This window comes from Python bivittatus, unplaced genomic scaffold (genome assembly GCF_059951505.1).
Source record: "Python bivittatus isolate LINGU-HERP-01145 unplaced genomic scaffold, Pbiv_v1 ctg000580_np1212, whole genome shotgun sequence".
Taxonomy (NCBI): domain Eukaryota; kingdom Metazoa; phylum Chordata; class Lepidosauria; order Squamata; family Pythonidae; genus Python; species Python bivittatus.
The window spans coordinates 27,075,842-27,095,711 of record NW_028277087.1 but is presented as its reverse complement, the minus strand read 5'-3'; the positions used below and the strand labels follow the sequence as shown (position 1 = coordinate 27,095,711).

Here is a 19,870-nt window from a genome sequence, read left to right as displayed (position 1 = left end):
TTTCATTGTGTTTTGGGTTTTATTTGCACAGCATAGTACCATTAATAAGCTTGATTTGATGGTATGTAAATATAATAAAGGGTTGAAAGAATTCTGGAAACCATTACACTCTAGTTTTCCCTACTTTTTAAAAGCCCCCGATGTGAGGCTGTTCCACAGCATGGAGTCCATCACAAAGAAATGGTCTCTATCCCACAGAAAGTTACATCTGGTAGAGCTGATCCTGAAAATGTCTGAAATACAAGCCATATAGGGCTTTAAAGATCAAAAACTTTTTTTCTCTTCCCTGACTCCTGCATTTATATTTAGCTTCTGTGTGCTCGAAACTGTTCAGTCACATCAAATTCTCTATTCATTGACTTTTATCCTTGCACTATACTACAGTGTTTACTTTGAGATAAATCTGTTAACTTCTATTTCATCTCCATGTATGTTCACAATTGTACTTTTCATGATAAATACTAACTTTTATAAAATATTGAAACATTTTAAGAAAAAAACCTGATCTTATTTTTTTTAATTGAATTGGTTGTTATGGAGTACTTTGGAGAAATAGTGCTTCAGTATATGGATATTTTATGTTAAGCATATTATTCAGAAGTATATACAGGTAGTCCTTGACTTATGACTATTTGTTTAACAACTGTTTGAAGTTATGACAGGACTGAAAAAGGCGAATTATAACCAGTCCTTGCACTTACGACCATTGCAGTGTCACCATGGCCACATGATCAGAATTTGGGCGCTTGGCAACTGGCATGTATTTACGACAGTTGCAGTGTCCTGGGGTCACATGATTGCCATTTGTGACCTTCCCAGGGGGCTTCCGACAAGCAAAGGCAATGGGGGAAGCTAGATTCACTTAATGACCACTGTGATTCACTTAAGAACTGTGGCAAAAGTGGTAAAATCGGGTGTGACTCACTTAACGACCACATTGCTTAGTGACAGAAGTTCCAGTCCCAATTGTGGTCGTAAGTCAAAGACTATCTGAAAGGAAAAAAAAAACAATTACTTTCAGATTCTTTAAAAATAAACTTTTTTTGCCTTTTGTACCCCCAAGCCTTCCAGCTTTAGGTAAATATTGCAATAACAAGCAACAGCAACAACAGTAAGCTATGCCATACCTCATGGCACATCTCCTGTAAAATATTCAACTGAAATTCATGACTTTTTCAGTTTCCTTTCTTGAGGATGACTAGAAGCCCACAGAATGCTACTAGGTCCCACAGCAGCCACTATAAATTTCAGAAGTAAATATGCCACTTTGTTGGAGGCTAGCACTTTACTTTGGAATACTTCTAGTTATCAAAAAGGAAGAGACAGACCTCAAGGCTTAGTAAGAAGCTAGACTTGGGAATGGTAGTGGAGTAACCAAGAAGACCTGGGGGATTATCCAATTAAATGAGAGAAATCTGTAGAAAGACATGGGGTGACCAAGTGTTCTAAAGGAGAAAGCATGGAGACCTTAAGAGGGTGACAGAGAATGTCCAGTGCTTCATGCGGCCTGTAAAAGCCTTAAAATTATGGATTTGGAAGGGGACATTTAGATCTTAGAGCTCAGTGCTCTGCTTAGTGCCAGAATCCAAGTTAAAGCATCCCAGATAGCTGTCTGGTGAATTTATCCAATGAAAGGAGCCTACTGCTTGTCTAAATAATTGGTTCTTCTGGTCCTACTGTTGGCAGATATTTTCTATCATAATATGCCTTCATGGAACTTAAATCCATTGTTCCATGTTCTGCACTTTGGAACAAGAGAAAACCTTCTGTGTGACATTCTTTCAGATATTTGTGTCCTCCTTCAATTGTCTTTTCTCAAAGCAAAACATACCTAACTCCTTCAGTTTCATTTCATAGGAACTAGTTTCTAATACACTGGTTATCCTCCTTGGATTTTTTTTTAACCTATTCCAGTTTCTCTAAATTCTTAAGATGTGGAACCCAAAATTGACACCACATTCAAGGGGGATGAGCAAAGAATAAAGGGATTTCAAAATTAGGATTCTGTTGATGCAGCCTACAGTTGTATTTGTTTTTGGTTTTTTTGGCAGACATATAGTGTTGGGTCATATTATATTTGCAGTCAATTAATACTCTTTTTAGTATCTTTTTTACTAATACAGTTACCAAACCTCTTCCCCATCCTATTACTGTACTTTTTTTTTTTTATTTCCTAACTGAAGATTCACACCAGTCACTAGTCAGTTTTGTTATTTTCAGCCCAATTATTTAACCTATTAAGAATGTTTTCTTGAATATTTATTCATTTATCTATCCAATTTTGAGGCAATCTGAATCATTGACAACTCTGGGAAAAAGTTGAAAAAAAACCCTAATGCATATAAATATGAGTAAAAAGAGATCCTGGCCGATTGGAAGATCAATACATTCAACTGTAAGGCAAATATAACTGAAAGGGACTCCACAACCACCTATCCCAAGACCTGGGAAAACAACCAGCTTTTTAACAATTTCTCTGTGGAGATATCATTGCAGCAGGGTAAGCATACTGTACTTTCTGGGCTTACACTGTTAAGCTGTTAAGTGTAAGCCCAGAAGTGTTAAGATTACACTGTTTAATCAACAGGACCCAGAGTGCACCTAAGCTGTTTGATTGTACCACACAAGAGAAAACAATTGGAGATAAGTGGTCTCTCAGATAGTTAGGACCTATGCCATGAAGGGCTTTAAAGGTGTTAACTAGCACTTTGAATTGCCCCTGGAAGCTGACTGGTAACTAGTGCAGCTTGTGAAACAGTGAGGACATGTGAACATAATGCAGTACCCCCAACACTGTCTGTGCTGCTGCATTCTTGACCAGCTGTTGCTTCCAGATGGTCTTCAAGGGCAGCCCCATTTGCAGTGCATTACAGTGATCTAATCATGAGGTGACCAGGGCATGAGTGACTGTCTGAAGGGCCTCCTGGTCCAGGGAAGGGTGTGATTGGCACTCTACATAAATTTATGCAAAGACCCTCTTGGCCACAACTGCCACCTGCTCTTCAACCAGCAGCTGAGAGTCCAAGAGGATCCCCAGATTGCACACCAGTCTCAGTGGGGAAGTGCAATGCCATTGGAATAGCCCCAGAACCTGGGGGTTCAAATAAGCACAGCCATTCCTCATGCAGACATGCAAAGCCTCCAGGCACTGAGGTAGGACTTTGACAGCATCACTTGGCTTGCCTGGAATTGAGATGTGCAGCTGGAAATCATCAACATACTGATGATACCTGATCCCAAACCAGTGGATGACCTCACCCAGTGGTTTCAACTAAATGTTAAACAGAAGGGGAGAGAGCGTTGAACCATATAGTGCCCCACAAGTAAGGGCCCATGGGCATGATCTCTCCTCACCTGTCAACACTGGCCACAGAGAAAGGAGAACCACCGTAAAATGGTGCCTCATACCCCTGAAATTGGTCCAAAAGGATACTGTGGTTGGTGGTATCAAAAGCTGCTGAGAGATCAAGAGCACCAGGATGGACACACCACCTCCATCCTGGCTCTGCCACAGGTCATCAACCAGTGCAACCAATGTCTCTGTACTGAACCCTGGCCTAAAACTCAACTGAAATGGCTCTAAATAATGTACTTCCTCCAGGGTCCTCTGGAGTTGAAGCCCAACTACCGTCTCTACCAATGGAGACTACATAGTAATTGTCCAGGATCGAGTCTAGTAATAGCTTCTTGAGGAGAGGGTACATCTCTCATTCAAGCCCAAAGGGACCACCTCTTCACTCAGGGAAGCCAACATCGCTACATGGAACCAATTACAGGTCACCTCCTGTGTGGCTTTAACCATCCAGGACAGACCTGTATCTAACAGGCAGGTGGCCAAGCTAACAGATTTTAAAATTCTGTCCATTTCCTCAGGAGTCACAGAGTCAAACTTGCTCCACATAACCCCACAGGCCCTTGCCTCAGGCATCTCAGTTGGATCTGTCCGGTTGGAACCCAGCTCTGAGCAGATCTGAGTGACTCTCTCTGCCAAATAGCAAGAATATTCCTCACAGCAGCCTTGCATATGGTCCTGTGGCCTGTCCTTCCCCACAAGGGCCCAGGTCACCTTAAAAAGGGCTGCAAAACTATGATCAGCAGACACAATAATGTTTTGCTGACTTTATCACCATAATGTAATCCCTAATATGGGTTCTTGCTTGTACTTGGTCAGATTCACTCTTTGTCTTCCTTCAGCAGCGCTTCAGGCATCTCTTCCTGTGCTTCATCTCCTGGAGCTCTTTGGGGAACCAAGATGTACCTTGGGATTGGTGTAGGGGGAGAGGTCACACAATGGCAATCTGGTTTAAGGCCCTACTCACCTTTCCATTGCAGGCTGTGACCAAGGCCTCAGCCAAGCTCCCATCAGACCCTCAGTGAAAAACCCAAGCTCCCTCCCATCAGTGACCTGGAGTAAGCTGATCTAGCAGACCCTATCTCCCTGCAAGGTGGGGTGATGCCAGCAAGCTGAGAAACAATCAGAAAGTGATCTGATCCTCTAAAATTAGATCATGTCTCAACTGTCCTGAGATAAAAGCCATGTCCAGTGTGCAACCTTGATATGCATTGGGCCCAAGATGACTTGGGATATAGCCATAGTTGTCATGGAGGCCATGCCTTCATGAGCCAACCCAGATTCAATGTCACCAGGTGATAGATTGGAGTCCCCAAGAACCAGAGGCTTTGGGAACTCATGTAAAAATAATTTTCTCAAAGATAATACATAATGTTTCAGCCAGACCATCATCTTTTTCTTCTCTACCCTAGGATACAGTTCAGCAAATCCTAGAGATTTAAATTCTTTTAAAGTAAAGAGGTATTTCCCTGACCATATTTATGTCAGTCCAAGGCTTTAGTCCTATTCCTTTACATTTCCTGGTGGACCAAATACTCTTTTGTTGGAAAAAGACAGCCAAAATGGGAGTTGAGTAACTGCCTTTTCTTTGTTATATGGTAGCTTTTTGTCTTTTTCATCAAGCAGCTGGTACACTGGTTTTTTTTTTTTTCCTATTTATTTTGAACAAATCTAAAGAAGCCATTTTTATTTTCCTAAAATTGCTCATTAATCTGAGCTAATTCTGTGTGTTCACTTACCTGTCTGTACTCTTCTTTTATGGCCTGGCCCCTTTTCCATTTTCTATGTGTGTCCTTTTTGTTTTCATATACAGTGCATTCGGAAAGTATTCAGACCCCCTCACTTTTTTCAATGGTGTTATGTTGCAGCCTGATACTACAATCATTCAAATTATTTTTTTTTTCTCACACTCAGTACCCCATAATGACAAAGTGAAAACAGAATTTTAGAAATGTCTGTAAATTTATTAAAAAGAAAAAACTGAAATATCACATGTACTTAAGTATTCAGACCTTTTACTCAGTACTTTGTTGAAGCACCTTTGGCAGCAATTACAGCCTGGAGTCTTTTTCGGTATGACGCAACAAGCTTTGCACACCTGGATTGGGGGATTTTCTGCCATTCTTCTTTGCAAATCCTCTCAAGCTCAATCAGGTTGGATGGGGACCGTTGGTAGACAGCCATTGTCAGGTCCCTCCAGAGATGTTCAATAGGGCTCAAGTCAGGGCTCTGGCTGGGCCACTCTAGGAGATTCACAGAGTTGTCCCTAAGCCATTCCTGTGTTGTCTTGGCTGTGTGCTTAGGATTGTTGTCATGTTGGAAGGTGAACCTTTGGCCCAGTCTGAGGTCCTGAGCGCTGTGGAACAGGTTTTCATTAAGGATATCTCTGTCCTTTGCTCCACCCAGCTTTCCCTCAACCCTGACCAGTCTCCCAGTCCCTGCTGCTGAAAAACACCCCCACAGCATGATGCTGCCACCAGCATGCTTTACTATTGGGATGGTATTGGGCAGGTGATGAGCGGTGCCTGGTTTCCTCCAGACATAACGTTTAGAATTGAGGCCAAACAGTTCAATCTTGGTTTCATCAAACCAGAGAATCTTGTTCCTCACAGTCTGAGAGTCCTTCAGGTGCTTTTTTGCGAACTCCAAGCGGGCTTTCATGTGTTTTGCACTGAGGAGAGGCTTCCATCTAGCCACTCTGCCATAAAGCCCAGATTGGTGGAGGGCTGCAGCGATGGTTGTCCCTCTGGAACTTTGTCCCATCTCCACACAGGATCTCTGGAGCTCAGTCAGAGTGACCATCGGGTTCTTGGTCACCTCTCTTACTATGGCTTTTCTCCCCCAATTGCTCAGTTTGGCCAGGCGACCGGCTCTTGGAAGAGTCCTGGTTGTGCCAAACTTCTTCCATTTGAGAATTAAGGAGGCCACTGTGCTCTTGGGAACCTTCAGTGCAGCAGAAAATTTTTTGTAGCCTTCCCCAGATCTGTGCCTTGCAATAATCCTGTCTCTGAGCTCTGCAGGCAGTTCTTTTGACCTCATGGCTTTTGCTCTGATACAGTATGCATTGTCAGCTGTGAGGCCTTCTATAGAGAGGTGTGTGCCTTTCCAAATCATGTCCAATCAATTTAATTTACCACACATGGATTCCAATCAAGGTATAGATGTTGTTTGGGAATATGTAATAAGAGAGAGGTGGGGCAATGTTCTGATCCTCAGTTTTCAAAAAGAATCTGCAGTACTGTTAGTATTTACTTGAAGCTACACTGAAGTACAGGTATAGAAACAGCTCAGCAATGATCAAGAGAAATGGGAGGCACCTCAGCTAAATTTCAAGTGTTGTTGCAAAGGGTCTGAATACTTATGCCAATGTGATATTTCAGTTTTTCCTTTTTCATACGTTTGCAGACATTTCTAAAATTCTGTTTTCACTTTGTCATGATGGGGTACTGAGTGTAGATTAATGAGAAAAAAAATGAATTTGAATGATTGTAGTATCAGGCTGCAACATGAATAGAGTTAGCCAATCTTGTGCTTTATATGCATAGTCAGTGTACATATTTTTATGAATGTGTGTTTCATCGGGAAGTACAGGTAGTACCAACTATAATTACAAACCATGACTATTGTTAGTTTGTGGCAAAAATACATCAATTCCCTGATGAAATTTAAGAAAATACAGTGGTACCTCTACTTACGAACTTAATCCGTTCCGTGACTGATCGCAAGTCGAGTTGGTCGCAAGTCGAAGTAAATTTTCCCATAAGGTTCAATGTAATTACCATTAATCTGTTCTGGCATCTGCGGACGACATGGCAGGGGCGGAAAAACGGCCGCGGAACACGCGGCAGGGCGGAAAAATGGCCGCGGACCACGTGGAACGGGCGGAAAATGGCCGCGGATCCGGTTCGTAAGTCGAGGCGAGTTCGTAAGTAGAGGTAAATTTTTGGGGCTGGAGCTGGTCGTATCTCGAAAAATTCGTAAGTAGGGGCATTCATAAGTAGAGGTACCACTGTAGTAATCCCTAATTAGACAAAAAATTGGCAAACCTCAATACATGGTTGAATAGAGACAAAGTTGGTGATCTCCTTTTTAAATCTGCCATGGTGGCTATAAATAGTTGATTTGCTTTTTCTCTTGTGAAGCATCTTAGACTAAAGTGTTACTCATTGCTAATCCCAATTTCAATCTTTCTTGCAGGCTGCTGATTTGAGTAAACCAATAGATAAAAGGATATACAAAGGAACGCAACCTACATGTCATGACTTCAATCACTTAACAGCCACATCAGAAAGTGTTTCTCTACTAGTGGGCTTCTCTGCAGGACAGGTGCAACTTATAGATCCTATTAAAAAAGAAACTAGCAAGCTATTTAATGAGGAAGTAAGTGGATGTCTTAATCTTGGTGCATACAAATATACTTGCATTCTTTTATAATGTTTTCTTCATATGCGACATAATCTATTTTTTTTACTTGGAAACAATTTGCCCTGGTAAATACAGGGACAGGATTTTTGAATACAACAATATATGTTTATAGTACTGATTGCAAGATGGATGTGCTGGCTTTCTCCTCCAGCCATTCCTCCAACTTCCTAGCCTTACAATGAAAAAAGCAAAAGTATTGTGCTAGGGCAGATAAGGATATCTCTCTAGCTGCAGTCAGTTTTACACCAGTGGCACTTGATTAATTCTCTCTCTTGAAAGTGTATTTGTCCCCTAACATGATAACTAAATGTATTAGTTATCATTCCAAATGCTTCAGTGAATTTGCTAAGATAGTTTGTAATCAGTGGTTAGAAATCTACTGCAGACCAAATAATAAAAAAAAAGATATGGGCAGAAATGAGTGCTTCCTTAGGAGTCTGGCTTTTTTGCTTGTTTTAATACTATATAAAATGAACCTTGGGTGGACAATGTTTTTCATGTACATCTGCTTAGATAAAAATGCAGTAAAGTACTCAACTGTTTAAAATGTATTGGGTTGTTGTTCAACTATGGCATTCTGCCAATGAAAGGCTTTCTGCTGACAGACAATTCCACTCATCCCAAATAATTTCTAGATGATTGCAAATTCATCAAAGCAGATTGGGAATAAGATGGGGGAGGAAGTTTGCAGGGAGAGGAGGAAAAGAGAAGGGAAGTTCCTCTCACACAATTCTGTGTAAGGAAAGGACAGAGGAAAGATTTTGGTTTCTTCTTGATTTGGTTCCTTGGGGAGCTTTTTAGAGATTGCAGGTAGAAAATAATCTTTCAATGAGATTAGAATCCAAGATGCTACTTCTTTCTTGAAGTTGTGATCAAGTAAAACAACCATAATCTTTTCATTCTATGAAAAAGCACTGTATAAATTGAGAAAGTGAAAATAAATGTTCAACATGTTCTTTTTCTGAGAAATTGCATGATATGCTGGCTTTCATAGCAAAAAAAAAAAAAAAAACCCATACAATGTTAAATACTCCCCTCCACCACCATTATCTTCTTACTGATTTTATTTCTTATTCATAACATTTTATAGCCTGGATTCTAGCAGCTTGTATGTCAGCCTTTCTGCTGGACTACAATTCAGGACTGTTTTTCCCAACATTTTCAATACAGCCTTACTATTTTTCTTTAACTCACATACAGCATCAAAAATTATGGCTGCTGACAAGGAGAAACTAGTATTTTTACCACCTACTTACTCTATAAATACAGCCTATTCAGCTCCAGTTGTGCTATAAGACACAATATGCTGTGTATTCTAAATCAAACATAATGGGAGAAAAAATGCTGGGATTATTATATTTCATACTTCTCTAAAGATTAGAAGAACTACATAGATTAACCCAAGTTTACCATAACTTGAATAATTCTAAATGCATAGGGGCAGTACCTTTATTGGGGCCAGTTTATGTTGTACAAAACTACTCCAGGGTTTTTAATTTCAAGACCCTTTCATAAGGGAAGTTGGTTAGAGTGAAAAAAGGTGGGTGGGTGATTTTGGAACTGTCAGTTTACATTGTTAGATGATGTAATGGAGAGCTTCAGACTTACAAATTTTTGGATTGTGATAAGAGCTCTCCTAAACTGTGGTGGGAAAATGGCACAAGGAAATGTTTCCCAATTCTTTATTTTTAAAGGTAAAAACTTAGCTGTTAAGTCAGGACTCTTATCTCCAGATACAAAAATATGCAGCTCCAAAATGAGCTTTACTTTTTCTGTCCTCACTTTCTTCTTCAATCAGCTTGCTTGATAAAGAGTTCTTAAAGCTCAAAAGCTGGTAATATTGTAATTTTGTTCAACTTCAAAACATTGCTTCAGTGAATTTTGGATTTTTTTTCCATGAGGAAGGCTTTATTGCTTTTACAGGACTGGAATAAACCTATTAAGCTTTTATAAGTAGATACAAGTCATATGATGGTTTGTTAAGAGCTCCAGAATACGCCAATGAAATTTACATCCCAGTTAAAGCCATATGATACTGTTTTGGAGAAGGAAGCAATTTTGTAATTTATAGCTGGTTTCAAGAAATTGGTACTATTCTCTGTTATTTTCTGTGCCCTTTGTTTCACTTAAATGGCTTGAAATACTTGAATAATGGTTAAAATTATTGGAAAATCTAGTACACAGTTTCAGAATCTTTTTTGCTGTAGCATAAAAGTGGGAGGGAGGGAGGGAGGGAGACTTGGAGTGTCTAAGCATGTCATTCCAGACCAAAAAAACCCCCCAACCCCAATACCTGCTTATTGGCTCAGTCCTTTGAACTGTTTCAGACATTGGATCTTTCTGCTGCTTCTTTCTCTCCCTATACCCCAAGCTCTCTAGTTAAATCTGAAAGTCATTGTCTTGCAAAGTATGCATAACTTTAAAAGCAATGCTTTCTTCCCATTTTTATTTCAATATAATAGCAATAATATCTAAACGTGTCCATTACTAGATCATGTCAGAGATTTTTTTTGTTCTGATTCTACATCTAAGCCAGAATTTAATAAATGGGTATTTTTTCTTTATGGAATATGTGTAATTTCCTGAGTCTAACTTTATACTAAGAAATGTTCATGACAAATTTGGCTGGTAATTATATTCTTATTTCATATTTATAAGAAAGGTATGCTTTTAACAATATCCTACCACTAAGTCTTCATGAGCTAACAATTTTCTGCAAGAAGAAATATGTATTTTTGACAATTAATATTACATGAACAACGCAGAACTGCGATAACTATGTATATTTTTCTTTTGTTTTTCAGAGACTAATAGACAAGTCCAGAGTAACTTGTGTAAAATGGGTGCCTGGTTCAGAAAGTCTCTTCCTAGTAGCTCATTCCAGTGGCAATATGTACTTGTATAATGTGGAACACAATTGTGGTACCACAGCTCCACACTATCAGCTACTTAAACAAGGAGAAAGTTTTGCAGTCCATACATGCAAAAGCAAATCTACACGAAACCCTTTACTTAAATGGACAGTAGGTGAGGGTGCCCTAAATGAATTTGGTTTTTCTCCAGATGGAAAATTCTTGGCATGTGTAAGTCAGGATGGCTTTCTTCGTGTGTTTAACTTTGATTCAGTTGAGTTGCATGGTACAATGAAAAGCTACTTTGGAGGACTGCTGTGTGCATGTTGGAGCCCAGATGGAAAATATATTGTAACAGGTGGAGAGGATGATTTGGTGACTGTCTGGTCATTTGTGGACTGTCGAGTGATAGCTAGAGGCCATGGGCACAAATCGTGGGTCAGTGTTGTGGCCTTTGATCCATATACAACCAGTGTAGAAGAAAATGATCCAATGGAATTCAGCGGCAGTGATGAGGACTTCCAAGACCTCCTCCATTTTGGACGAGATCGAGCAAATAGCACGCAGTCAAGATTATCAAAAAGGAACTCTACAGAGAGTCGCCCAGTAAGTGTAACATATAGGTTTGGTTCGGTAGGCCAGGACACACAGCTATGTTTATGGGACCTAACAGAAGATATCCTCTTCCCACACCAGCCCCTCTCAAGAGCAAGGACACACACAAATGTCATGACTGCCACAAGTCCCCCTACAGGAAGTGGTGGAGCTAACCCAGGAAGTAATGGAAATAGCATCACAACACCTGGAAACTCTGTGCCCCCTCCTCTTCCACGTTCCAATAGCCTTCCACATTCTGCAGTTTCCAATTCTGGCAGCAAAAGCAGTGTAATGGATGGTGCCATTGCCTCTGGTGTTAGTAAGTTTGCAACCTTATCATTACATGACCGGAAGGAAAAACACCATGAAAAAGATCACAAGAGAAACCATAGTATGGGACATATATCTAGTAAGAGCAGTGACAAACTGAATCTAGTTACTAAAACCAAAACAGACCCAGCAAAAACTTTGGGAACGCCTCTGTGCCCCAGAATGGAAGATGTTCCTTTGTTAGAGCCTCTTATCTGTAAAAAGATAGCACATGAAAGACTGACTGTGTTAATTTTTCTTGAAGACTGTATAGTCACTGCTTGTCAGGAGGGATTTATTTGCACATGGGCAAGGCCTGGTAAAGTGGTAAGTTTTAATCCTTAATGCTGCATCAAAGAAATAGAACTTGAATAGGTAGTTTTTTTTTCCTCAAAACATAAGTGAATGTTGAATATAAACAATCTTTACGCTTAATGTAAAAATTATTTCCTCAGAGCCATACTTTTGGATACTGCATGCCGTATTTCTGAACAATTTGAAGTGTCTGGCCTAGGTGAAGTCCTTTTGAAATACAGTTGCCTTCCAGCCAGAGATGTGTTGTGTATCCAAAGTGTCAGTGATAGGTTTCTTATATTTTCAAAACTATTTTTGTATAACATAATTGAAACAAATCTAAAAATTAATTACTGAGGGTAAAGTTGCAAGGGCATTCAGGAATACAGCTTAGATAAGCTGTAGCTTGATCTAGTGACATTTTGGACAGTTGAATTTCAAACACATAACTGACAGGAATCAAACAATATATTCATCTTTTTTGAAAGATATTCATAGTGATGGGTTTTTAATTCTTCAGTGATCAGGATAATTTGTAGTGTCTCCATTTAAAATTTGAATAAACTGATATTAAATATGCATTGTAATATTCTGACTTTTAATATCAATCTTCAAGTATTTCTGTGTAAGATCACAAAAGTCCCTTAGCAGAATGTATGCCATCATAATTTTCCCTGTCACTTCAGATTACTTTCATGTTAAAATTATTTTTAACTCATGCATTGTTCATTAAATCCATAGGCTTAAATCTGGCAGTGGTAATGTTTTATTTCATATTTAACACAATTAGCTATTTAAATTTTTAGCACTTTATGCTGATAAAGGTTGTCTTCAATATTTATTAGCAATTTTCAGGCTGCAGCCAAGATTAAAAAAAAAATTGAGGTGATTTCTGTGCACTCATTTGTTCCTCCTGGGCTCAGCCTCCACACAGTATGATTCCTTAAATAGCCACATACAAGGCTTTGGGGAATCCTTTGTTATATAGTCCAACACAATAGAGCTGGAGCTAGAATCAGAACTAGCAAAATCTGATTTGTTCTTGGGTAATGATAGAGAAAAATGGTATCCTAAATGGCTGATGGTTGATATTTTTGGAGATGTAGTATGGGGCGCTTTTAAAACATCTTCCAGAGAATAAGCCATGATGTACTTGACAGCTGTCAATTCCTGGAGTGCACAGACTTCAGAAAATTATTACAAGTAGAGTTCTTCCAATAGAAATCAAAGCCTATTGGGACTTAGTTTCATGATTGCTCTGTAATGTGTAATAAAGTTTTATTCAACTGTTAAATTCACAACAAACATGCTCTGATATGTGGTCTCTCCTGTATGCCTTATCTTGGATAGACAATCTAAAAACATGATACTACTTTCATGTGGGCGGGGGAAGCACACTATGAGGATAAAATATAACTATTTGTTTGTGTTAAGATAATTTCCATCTTAGTCTATGCAGGGGCCAAAGAAAGCTTATAGTAATTTTGCAGATGTGTGTTGATGAAGTGGGTGTCTACATGGTGGGAAAGTATTGCCCTTCTGTTTAATGTACAAGAGATTCCAAAGTAATTTAACACTGGCTTTTAGGTTACTTCCATTTTTATTAGGTTGAGATTCTTAAAGGAGCTGAAGTGAACTAATTAGTACAACTTGCGTATAGCAACAATTTAATTTGGAAGACATTTCAAATATTTCAGAGATAGAGTATGCAGTATCAAAAGCTAGGATTTCTATATTTGGCAAATGCAGAAATCTTTAAGGTAAGTTTCATGCTGATACTATTCATGAGGTCTCTGAAAACTAATATTGCACACTGTTGTAAATGCCATTTTATTTAGGATGCGTTTACTTAGGATGGGTTTCTTATTGCTGTTGTTGTTATTCTTTATTTTGCAGTTGGTGAGCTTACTCAGCTGGCCTAAACTAGCAAATTAGGTGATATGTTTACAGGGTTCTGGCCAGGGTGGTCATTGTAACAGAAACCTTTCTTTTTGTTATATAGGAGAGCACTTAATTAAACTCTATGCCTATTTAATTAAGCTTCAAAAATATGGTAACATATTTCTTCCCCTTGGGTTACACACTGCATACATTTATCTTATCTGAGGCTTATTCCCTTAGCTTCATTTTAAAGAATTTAAAGCTGCTGTTTTCCTGCAGTGTCATTTGTCCACAAGGTTCCTATCATATAGTTTCCACTCATCCATTTTCTGCTGCTAAAATTGTTTTCCACCTTTGCCAGAAGATCTCAGTTGGATAAAAGGGTCACAAACCTCCAGGTTGAGGAAGAAGATTCAACCAGTTGTACAGTCTGAATCTTCATTGCTATTGAGGCAGCCTTTTCTGTTCCCATCTGTCTTTGCCAGACTGGTGCAGTCAGCATAGCAAATGGTATGTTTCTGCAGAAGTACAGGTTAAATGAACACTCATTCCTTAGAATAAGCTGCTTTGGTCTGGCTACTATTTGCCTTGGCTGAAGCATCTAATTATGGTTTCAGTATCAGGAACCCATAGGGTAGAAGGAAACACTGTCATACTGGAGTAAAAAGACTTACACTACAAGCCTTAGGTTTTCCTACTCTGCATTCACATGTTTTGAGCTTCCTCATCTCCTTTCTTTTTCAAAATACAGTTTAGACACGTGTTAAAATGTAACGTACTATGTTCAATAAAAATACAAAATAAGGTCATGTTGCATATAAAGCAACATTTTAGAACTCTGCTAATTTATGGGAAAACTGCCTATTCTACTGGCATCAAAGCTTCTCAGTAATGCTTTGTAAAAAATATGTTGTACCACTGAGAAAATTAAACTGCTTATAAATCTTTTGACCAGTTCCTTGCTTGTTAGTCTGGTAGAGACAACAAGAAAGCTTTTGGATATCTTTTGTGATGCTAGTCACATCTCGATTTCTATCAGGTGTTGCCTTCATTGACAGATTTTATCCAAACTCATCAGTAACCACTTGTAATTTCAGGGAAGCTTGTAGCTACTTATCCTTGAATATTCATAGTAAGATTTGACTAACAATAAAGGTAGAGTTGAGTGAACTGGCAGCATATACCCTGGCAGAGTAAATGTGTTACCAATTTATATAATAAAATGCACATGAAATTTACAATATTTATTTGAATCATATTGTACAAGAAAAAATTAGATTTAAATTATAGAACGTTTTTCCAATAAACAGCAACTGTAGTATAGCAGCATTGGAGCATGATAAATTGCACTGAAACTAATTTTTCATTGGCAAAGATCATTTTATTGAATGGAAATATAAAGGGCTATGGGGAAGTGCTAGCTATGTTTCGCATAATGTTGGATTTAATGATTTAAACAGGATCCGAAGATTCCTTGAAATGTTCTTATACATAGTTATTGGGATGAATGAATGTGGGTTGATTAATTATACCCAGTCAAAAATTAGCCAGTTCCTTCTGTGAAACTAAGAAAGTGTAATTGCCTTATGTGGATATCCAAATTAGAAAGAAAAGAGTCACACTAAAACGTTTCAGAAATGCTTGATCTTTTGGAACTCAGTAATGTACTTGAAAAGACCATGTATGTCTCCCTTCTATCACTTTAAAGCTACTAAAGAATAACGCTGGCCTGCTTGTGTTGAAAGAAAGAAAACCAGCTAATTTATTGTCATATAACTTGTATAAAGTTTAAAAGCAAGATTTTTCCCTGCATTTATGAAATCTGTATACATGAATTTGTTAAGATTGACACATTAGGTTATACTGTACAAAATTGTAATGATATAGTGAAAATCAACAGTAAATTCATATGTATTTTCTTTATAAACGTCCATCTGATTTCTTGGCAATTTAAATAAATTTCATAAGAGCCTTTCTAACATAACAAATTGTTAAACTAAATTGACTGTTGCAATAATAATGAAGCTTTAATAAGTATTGTTCATATATTTATAATTTTTAAAAATCATGTTTGTTTCATACTGCTTATTTTTTAGCATTTTATGTCACTGTTTCAGCTGAAGAACCCTACTAAATACTTGACGTTACAACTTACCGGGGTTATCCTCTGTATACTGACATTAAATAAAAAATGAGACTGAATTGTAAAATATAGTTAACTGTCAGTAGTGCTTCTCATGCCTGAAGTTGCAATATTGTTTTGCCACAGCTGATACTTCACTAAATGCAACAGGCGGCTTTCTGAAAAACTGGCCACTGTAACCGCTGCTTCTGTAACTGCGTTTTTTATAAATGAGCCTAAATGAATGATATACAATCTCTTGAGTATTTCATACCCATCTCAAATGTTGGTTTAAGAGTTCTTACTATTACTCTTTTATTATGCTAATATGTCCTGTTCAGTTATAATTAATTGAAGGAATATGTAGTGCATCTGATATATTAGTATTTCCAGTTTAAATTACAGAACTGTGGAGTGAAGATGGTTATCTAAATCCTATAAAGAGCTATTGAAATGGAAAATTGATATCTTCTGGATTCTATAGGAGCTCTTTTATTTATCAACATTATTAGTTAAGCACTATGAGTTGCTTATCAGAATTAGGTGCATAAACAGGCAATCTAAAACTGAAATTGGCAGAATCTTAAGTATATATATATACTTAAGTATATATATACGTTTTCATATGGATTGCTGATATTGCTAGATGTTGCTGACCAATTTTATTTTCAGTTGGATTGCTTTAATCATTTGGAAACTAAAGTTCAAACTGGTACTTTCAGGATGAATTTCTTAAACACATTTTCTGTTTTTTTCCCCTCAGAGTTGTTCATCTAACATAACCAGCTTTACTAGTAATCTATTCTTTTTTGTAGTACTTAACTCTGTTCACTATTGTGGTATAAACACTAGAAGGCACTATTAAAACTCACAGGTGAATAAAAAGAAATTTTCTTCCTGCTGACATACAACACCTAACATTAGATGGAACTTTGTTTTAGCTTGTCACAATAGTAAAATTTACCTTGTGCCTAAATTCTAACTATACATCTTTCATATATAATTCCACAGGGATGGTATGTGAAGATTATTTAGATTAATATTAAAATGGATTGTTCTGTGTTTTGAAAGTTACAAAAACCAGAGAGCTTTCAGAGGTGACAAACAATGGGAAAAAAGCACTAAGGTTTGTAAATACTATGATTGCTCTTGGGAGTGTGCTGCATTCTCCTAAATTAATAACACTGTGTTGTGATACCCTACATGTAGAGATCATGTATATTTACCATATAAGTGCTATCGCTGTGACATATTATAAAACACAGGTCTAGTTATATGGGATTAGACCTTTTAAAAGTGAACCAACAGTTATCTGGTTTATGAATTAAACACATGCAGTTAATTACTTTTAGGAGTGGAATCGTCTTTCAGAAGTCTAAAAACTGACAGTTTGTTTAATGTTAAATTGACAAGTTCCCTAATCTTAGACCAAATTAAGATTGTTCTTTTGTTCTTATATGTTATCAGACTTCTTTATCCTTATTTGTGTGTGAAGGGAGAGACCCACCTATCTGCATAATCTTTTGTTTAAATCTTACTGCTTCTTCAACTGGAATATTTATTTGACCAAGAAAATTACTTGACTTACCCAGCACACTGCATGCATGTTTTTTATTTGTTGAGCTTTGCAGAATCAATCATTATCAGTGATTATACTTGGTTTTAAAAAAATTATACTTGATTTTAAAAAACAATAGTATTGAATTGTAACATTCTTTTCCCTAAATGAAGATAAGTTATGAAGAGTGCTTTGATAAGCATATATGAAAAAGAATAGATTCAGAAGATACTGTTGTCCCTTTAACTTATGCCATCTCAAGAGAGTCAATGTGCCATGTCCTACTAATTCCCTTTCACAGCTAAATGTCTTACTTTCCTTCTGCCATGCATAAAAGTGAACTCATTTAACATGAAGAAGTTGTTCTAATAAAAACTATTTCTTGTTTATGTTCTCTGTGGGAAGGATCTGGAAAACATTTTTAGTGTATTTAGCGTGCATAGTAAATATTAAGTGCATCTCTGATCTGTATTTTAAGCATGCAAGCCTACTGTATCCTCAGATACTGCCTACTACTATTATGTGCACTAGGAAATGCTCAGCTGAAAAAAAAAAGTAAGCTAACTTACTTTGTACTTTAGCTGAAGTGGATATTGAGGAGAATGTGATGATTCACACTTCCATTGTGTTGCTCCTTTTTCAGTAAGCTTAAGGAGGGTGTACTTTAAAACCTCTAATGGGTGGAATTTGTTTAATCTTCCATGATAGATATTTTATCAGAATCAGAAGAAAGGCTCCAGTAAGAGTACAGTATAAGCAATTCAAAATGCTTTTAATTTCATCCTTACAGGTGCCAGTTCCTATGCTTTCTTCAGGTTGTATGTACAACTTTGAAAACTAATTCCTATTCCCAGAACAGAAATTCTTATATGGAGGCTGAATGATGTTGGAGTTAAAATTCTAAGTAGAGGTAGTTGGAACTTCTCATCAAGGTTGCTGTTGTAAATTATGATGAATGGCCAGAATGTTATTCCTGTTTCAATTTTCTTTGAGGATACAGCCACTCCTCATTTATTGCTACCTCATTTAGTGACCATTCGCAAATACAATGGTAATACATTTTTAAAAATTCATTTTCCAACCAGTGCGTGCACTTACGATCAAATTTCTGGGCCTGACAACATTGCACACCACAGTGAGAGTAATGCTGGCATTGCCGCACGAAAGAACTTTATCTAAATGAGACAGCAGCAACCTGCAATCATTGCAGCATCTCTATCTCTCAATCATGGTTTGCTTAGCAACCATTTTCCTTCCAATTTATGGAAAGAATTGAGGTTGCGAAACAAGGAGAGGGTGTATTAGCATCTGTTGATAGTTGAATAGTGAATAATATGTTTGAAAGGGCACAGCTAAAACTAATGTGCAAGTATTTTCTTTGATTTTTCATGGACCTGTGTTTTCAGCTGAATTGTTGAATTAAGATTTCTTCTGGCCTGTTTGGAACTTCTTAGTGATCTTTTAAATTTGTCTTTAAATATGTTTTACAGTAAATAAATAGTCTTATACTCTGACAAAATATGATACAAGATTTTAAACAAATCTTGGCAATTTTTACAAATATACATGTGTGCACAGCTTTTGCAAAAATAGGTGTTCAGAAATTTTAAAACTGGGGGAATGAGGAGCAGGACATTTTTTTGCAGAAATGGGTTATGGAATTTAATTATTAATTTTTGTCACTTATAAGCTAATTTTACTATTTTATAAGCATATATGTATTAGAATAACAAGGATCCTACTGTTTGCTACACTTACTAAAGTTCTGAAATAATCGTTTTAAATAATTTAAAATATACCAAGAGTAAGAGGTAGAGTGTTCAGTTGCTTTTGCTTAGTGGTATTAAACATGTCTTATTTTTTAGTTTGAGAAAATAGGGAAATAATACAATTACATTGTTTGTTATCATATCTGAGAGCAGGGAATTTGGAAATAAATTTCTTAATTGTACAATAATGTCTGTTTCTCACAAGATTCAGTTGTCTGTTAGCACTGATTTTACTTAGGGGAGGGAGCTTGCAGAAGTTGCTGTCATTACTTAGATCAGTTTAACAAACAGATTGCATCTGATTTCATATTTGCTTATTTTTCATTTCTCCTACTGAATTCTTGTTCATGCTATACTTTTTTAAAAAGTGGGTTCATTCTTAATGATACCTTCTGCCAATTTTAAACATTAGTATTAAGATTAAAGTTCCATGCTGAATTTCTAATGTGTCAAGCATTATTGTATAATATAAAGAATGCTTAGCAGAATTATTTACTGCAGGCCTTAAAATATATAGGGTGTGGACTAAACCAATTTATCTTTTTTGTTGGCCTCTGCCAGAAATAGCATCTTAGCTAAAAACAGTTGTTAGATCTTTGGGGTTTGAATGTGTCAAAATAGATTCTGATGGCTTGGCTTGTTTAGGGCAGTTGTTCATTGTAGAAATCTTGTTTCAAAAACTGTTTGTTTCTTAGCATTTTATCAGTATTG

General features: G+C 37.2%; 1 protein-coding gene across 4 annotated transcripts in view; it reads left to right on the top strand.

The window, feature by feature from the left end:
* The window catches only part of WDR20 (WD repeat domain 20), a 58,806-nt gene that overhangs the window by 24,887 nt on the left and 14,049 nt on the right, over positions 1 to 19,870 (top strand). For 3 of the 4 annotated variants that reach the window (XM_025172638.2, XM_088149820.1, XM_007437338.4), the window contains exons 2-3: positions 7,550 to 7,732; positions 10,582 to 11,862. In XM_025172638.2, coding sequence (XP_025028406.1) covers positions 7,550 to 7,732; positions 10,582 to 11,862 — 1,464 coding nt within the window. Of the gene's footprint in view, positions 1 to 7,549; positions 7,733 to 10,581; positions 14,221 to 19,870 lie in introns of all 4 variants that reach the window. The other variant, XR_003085716.2, reaches the window with a different exon arrangement.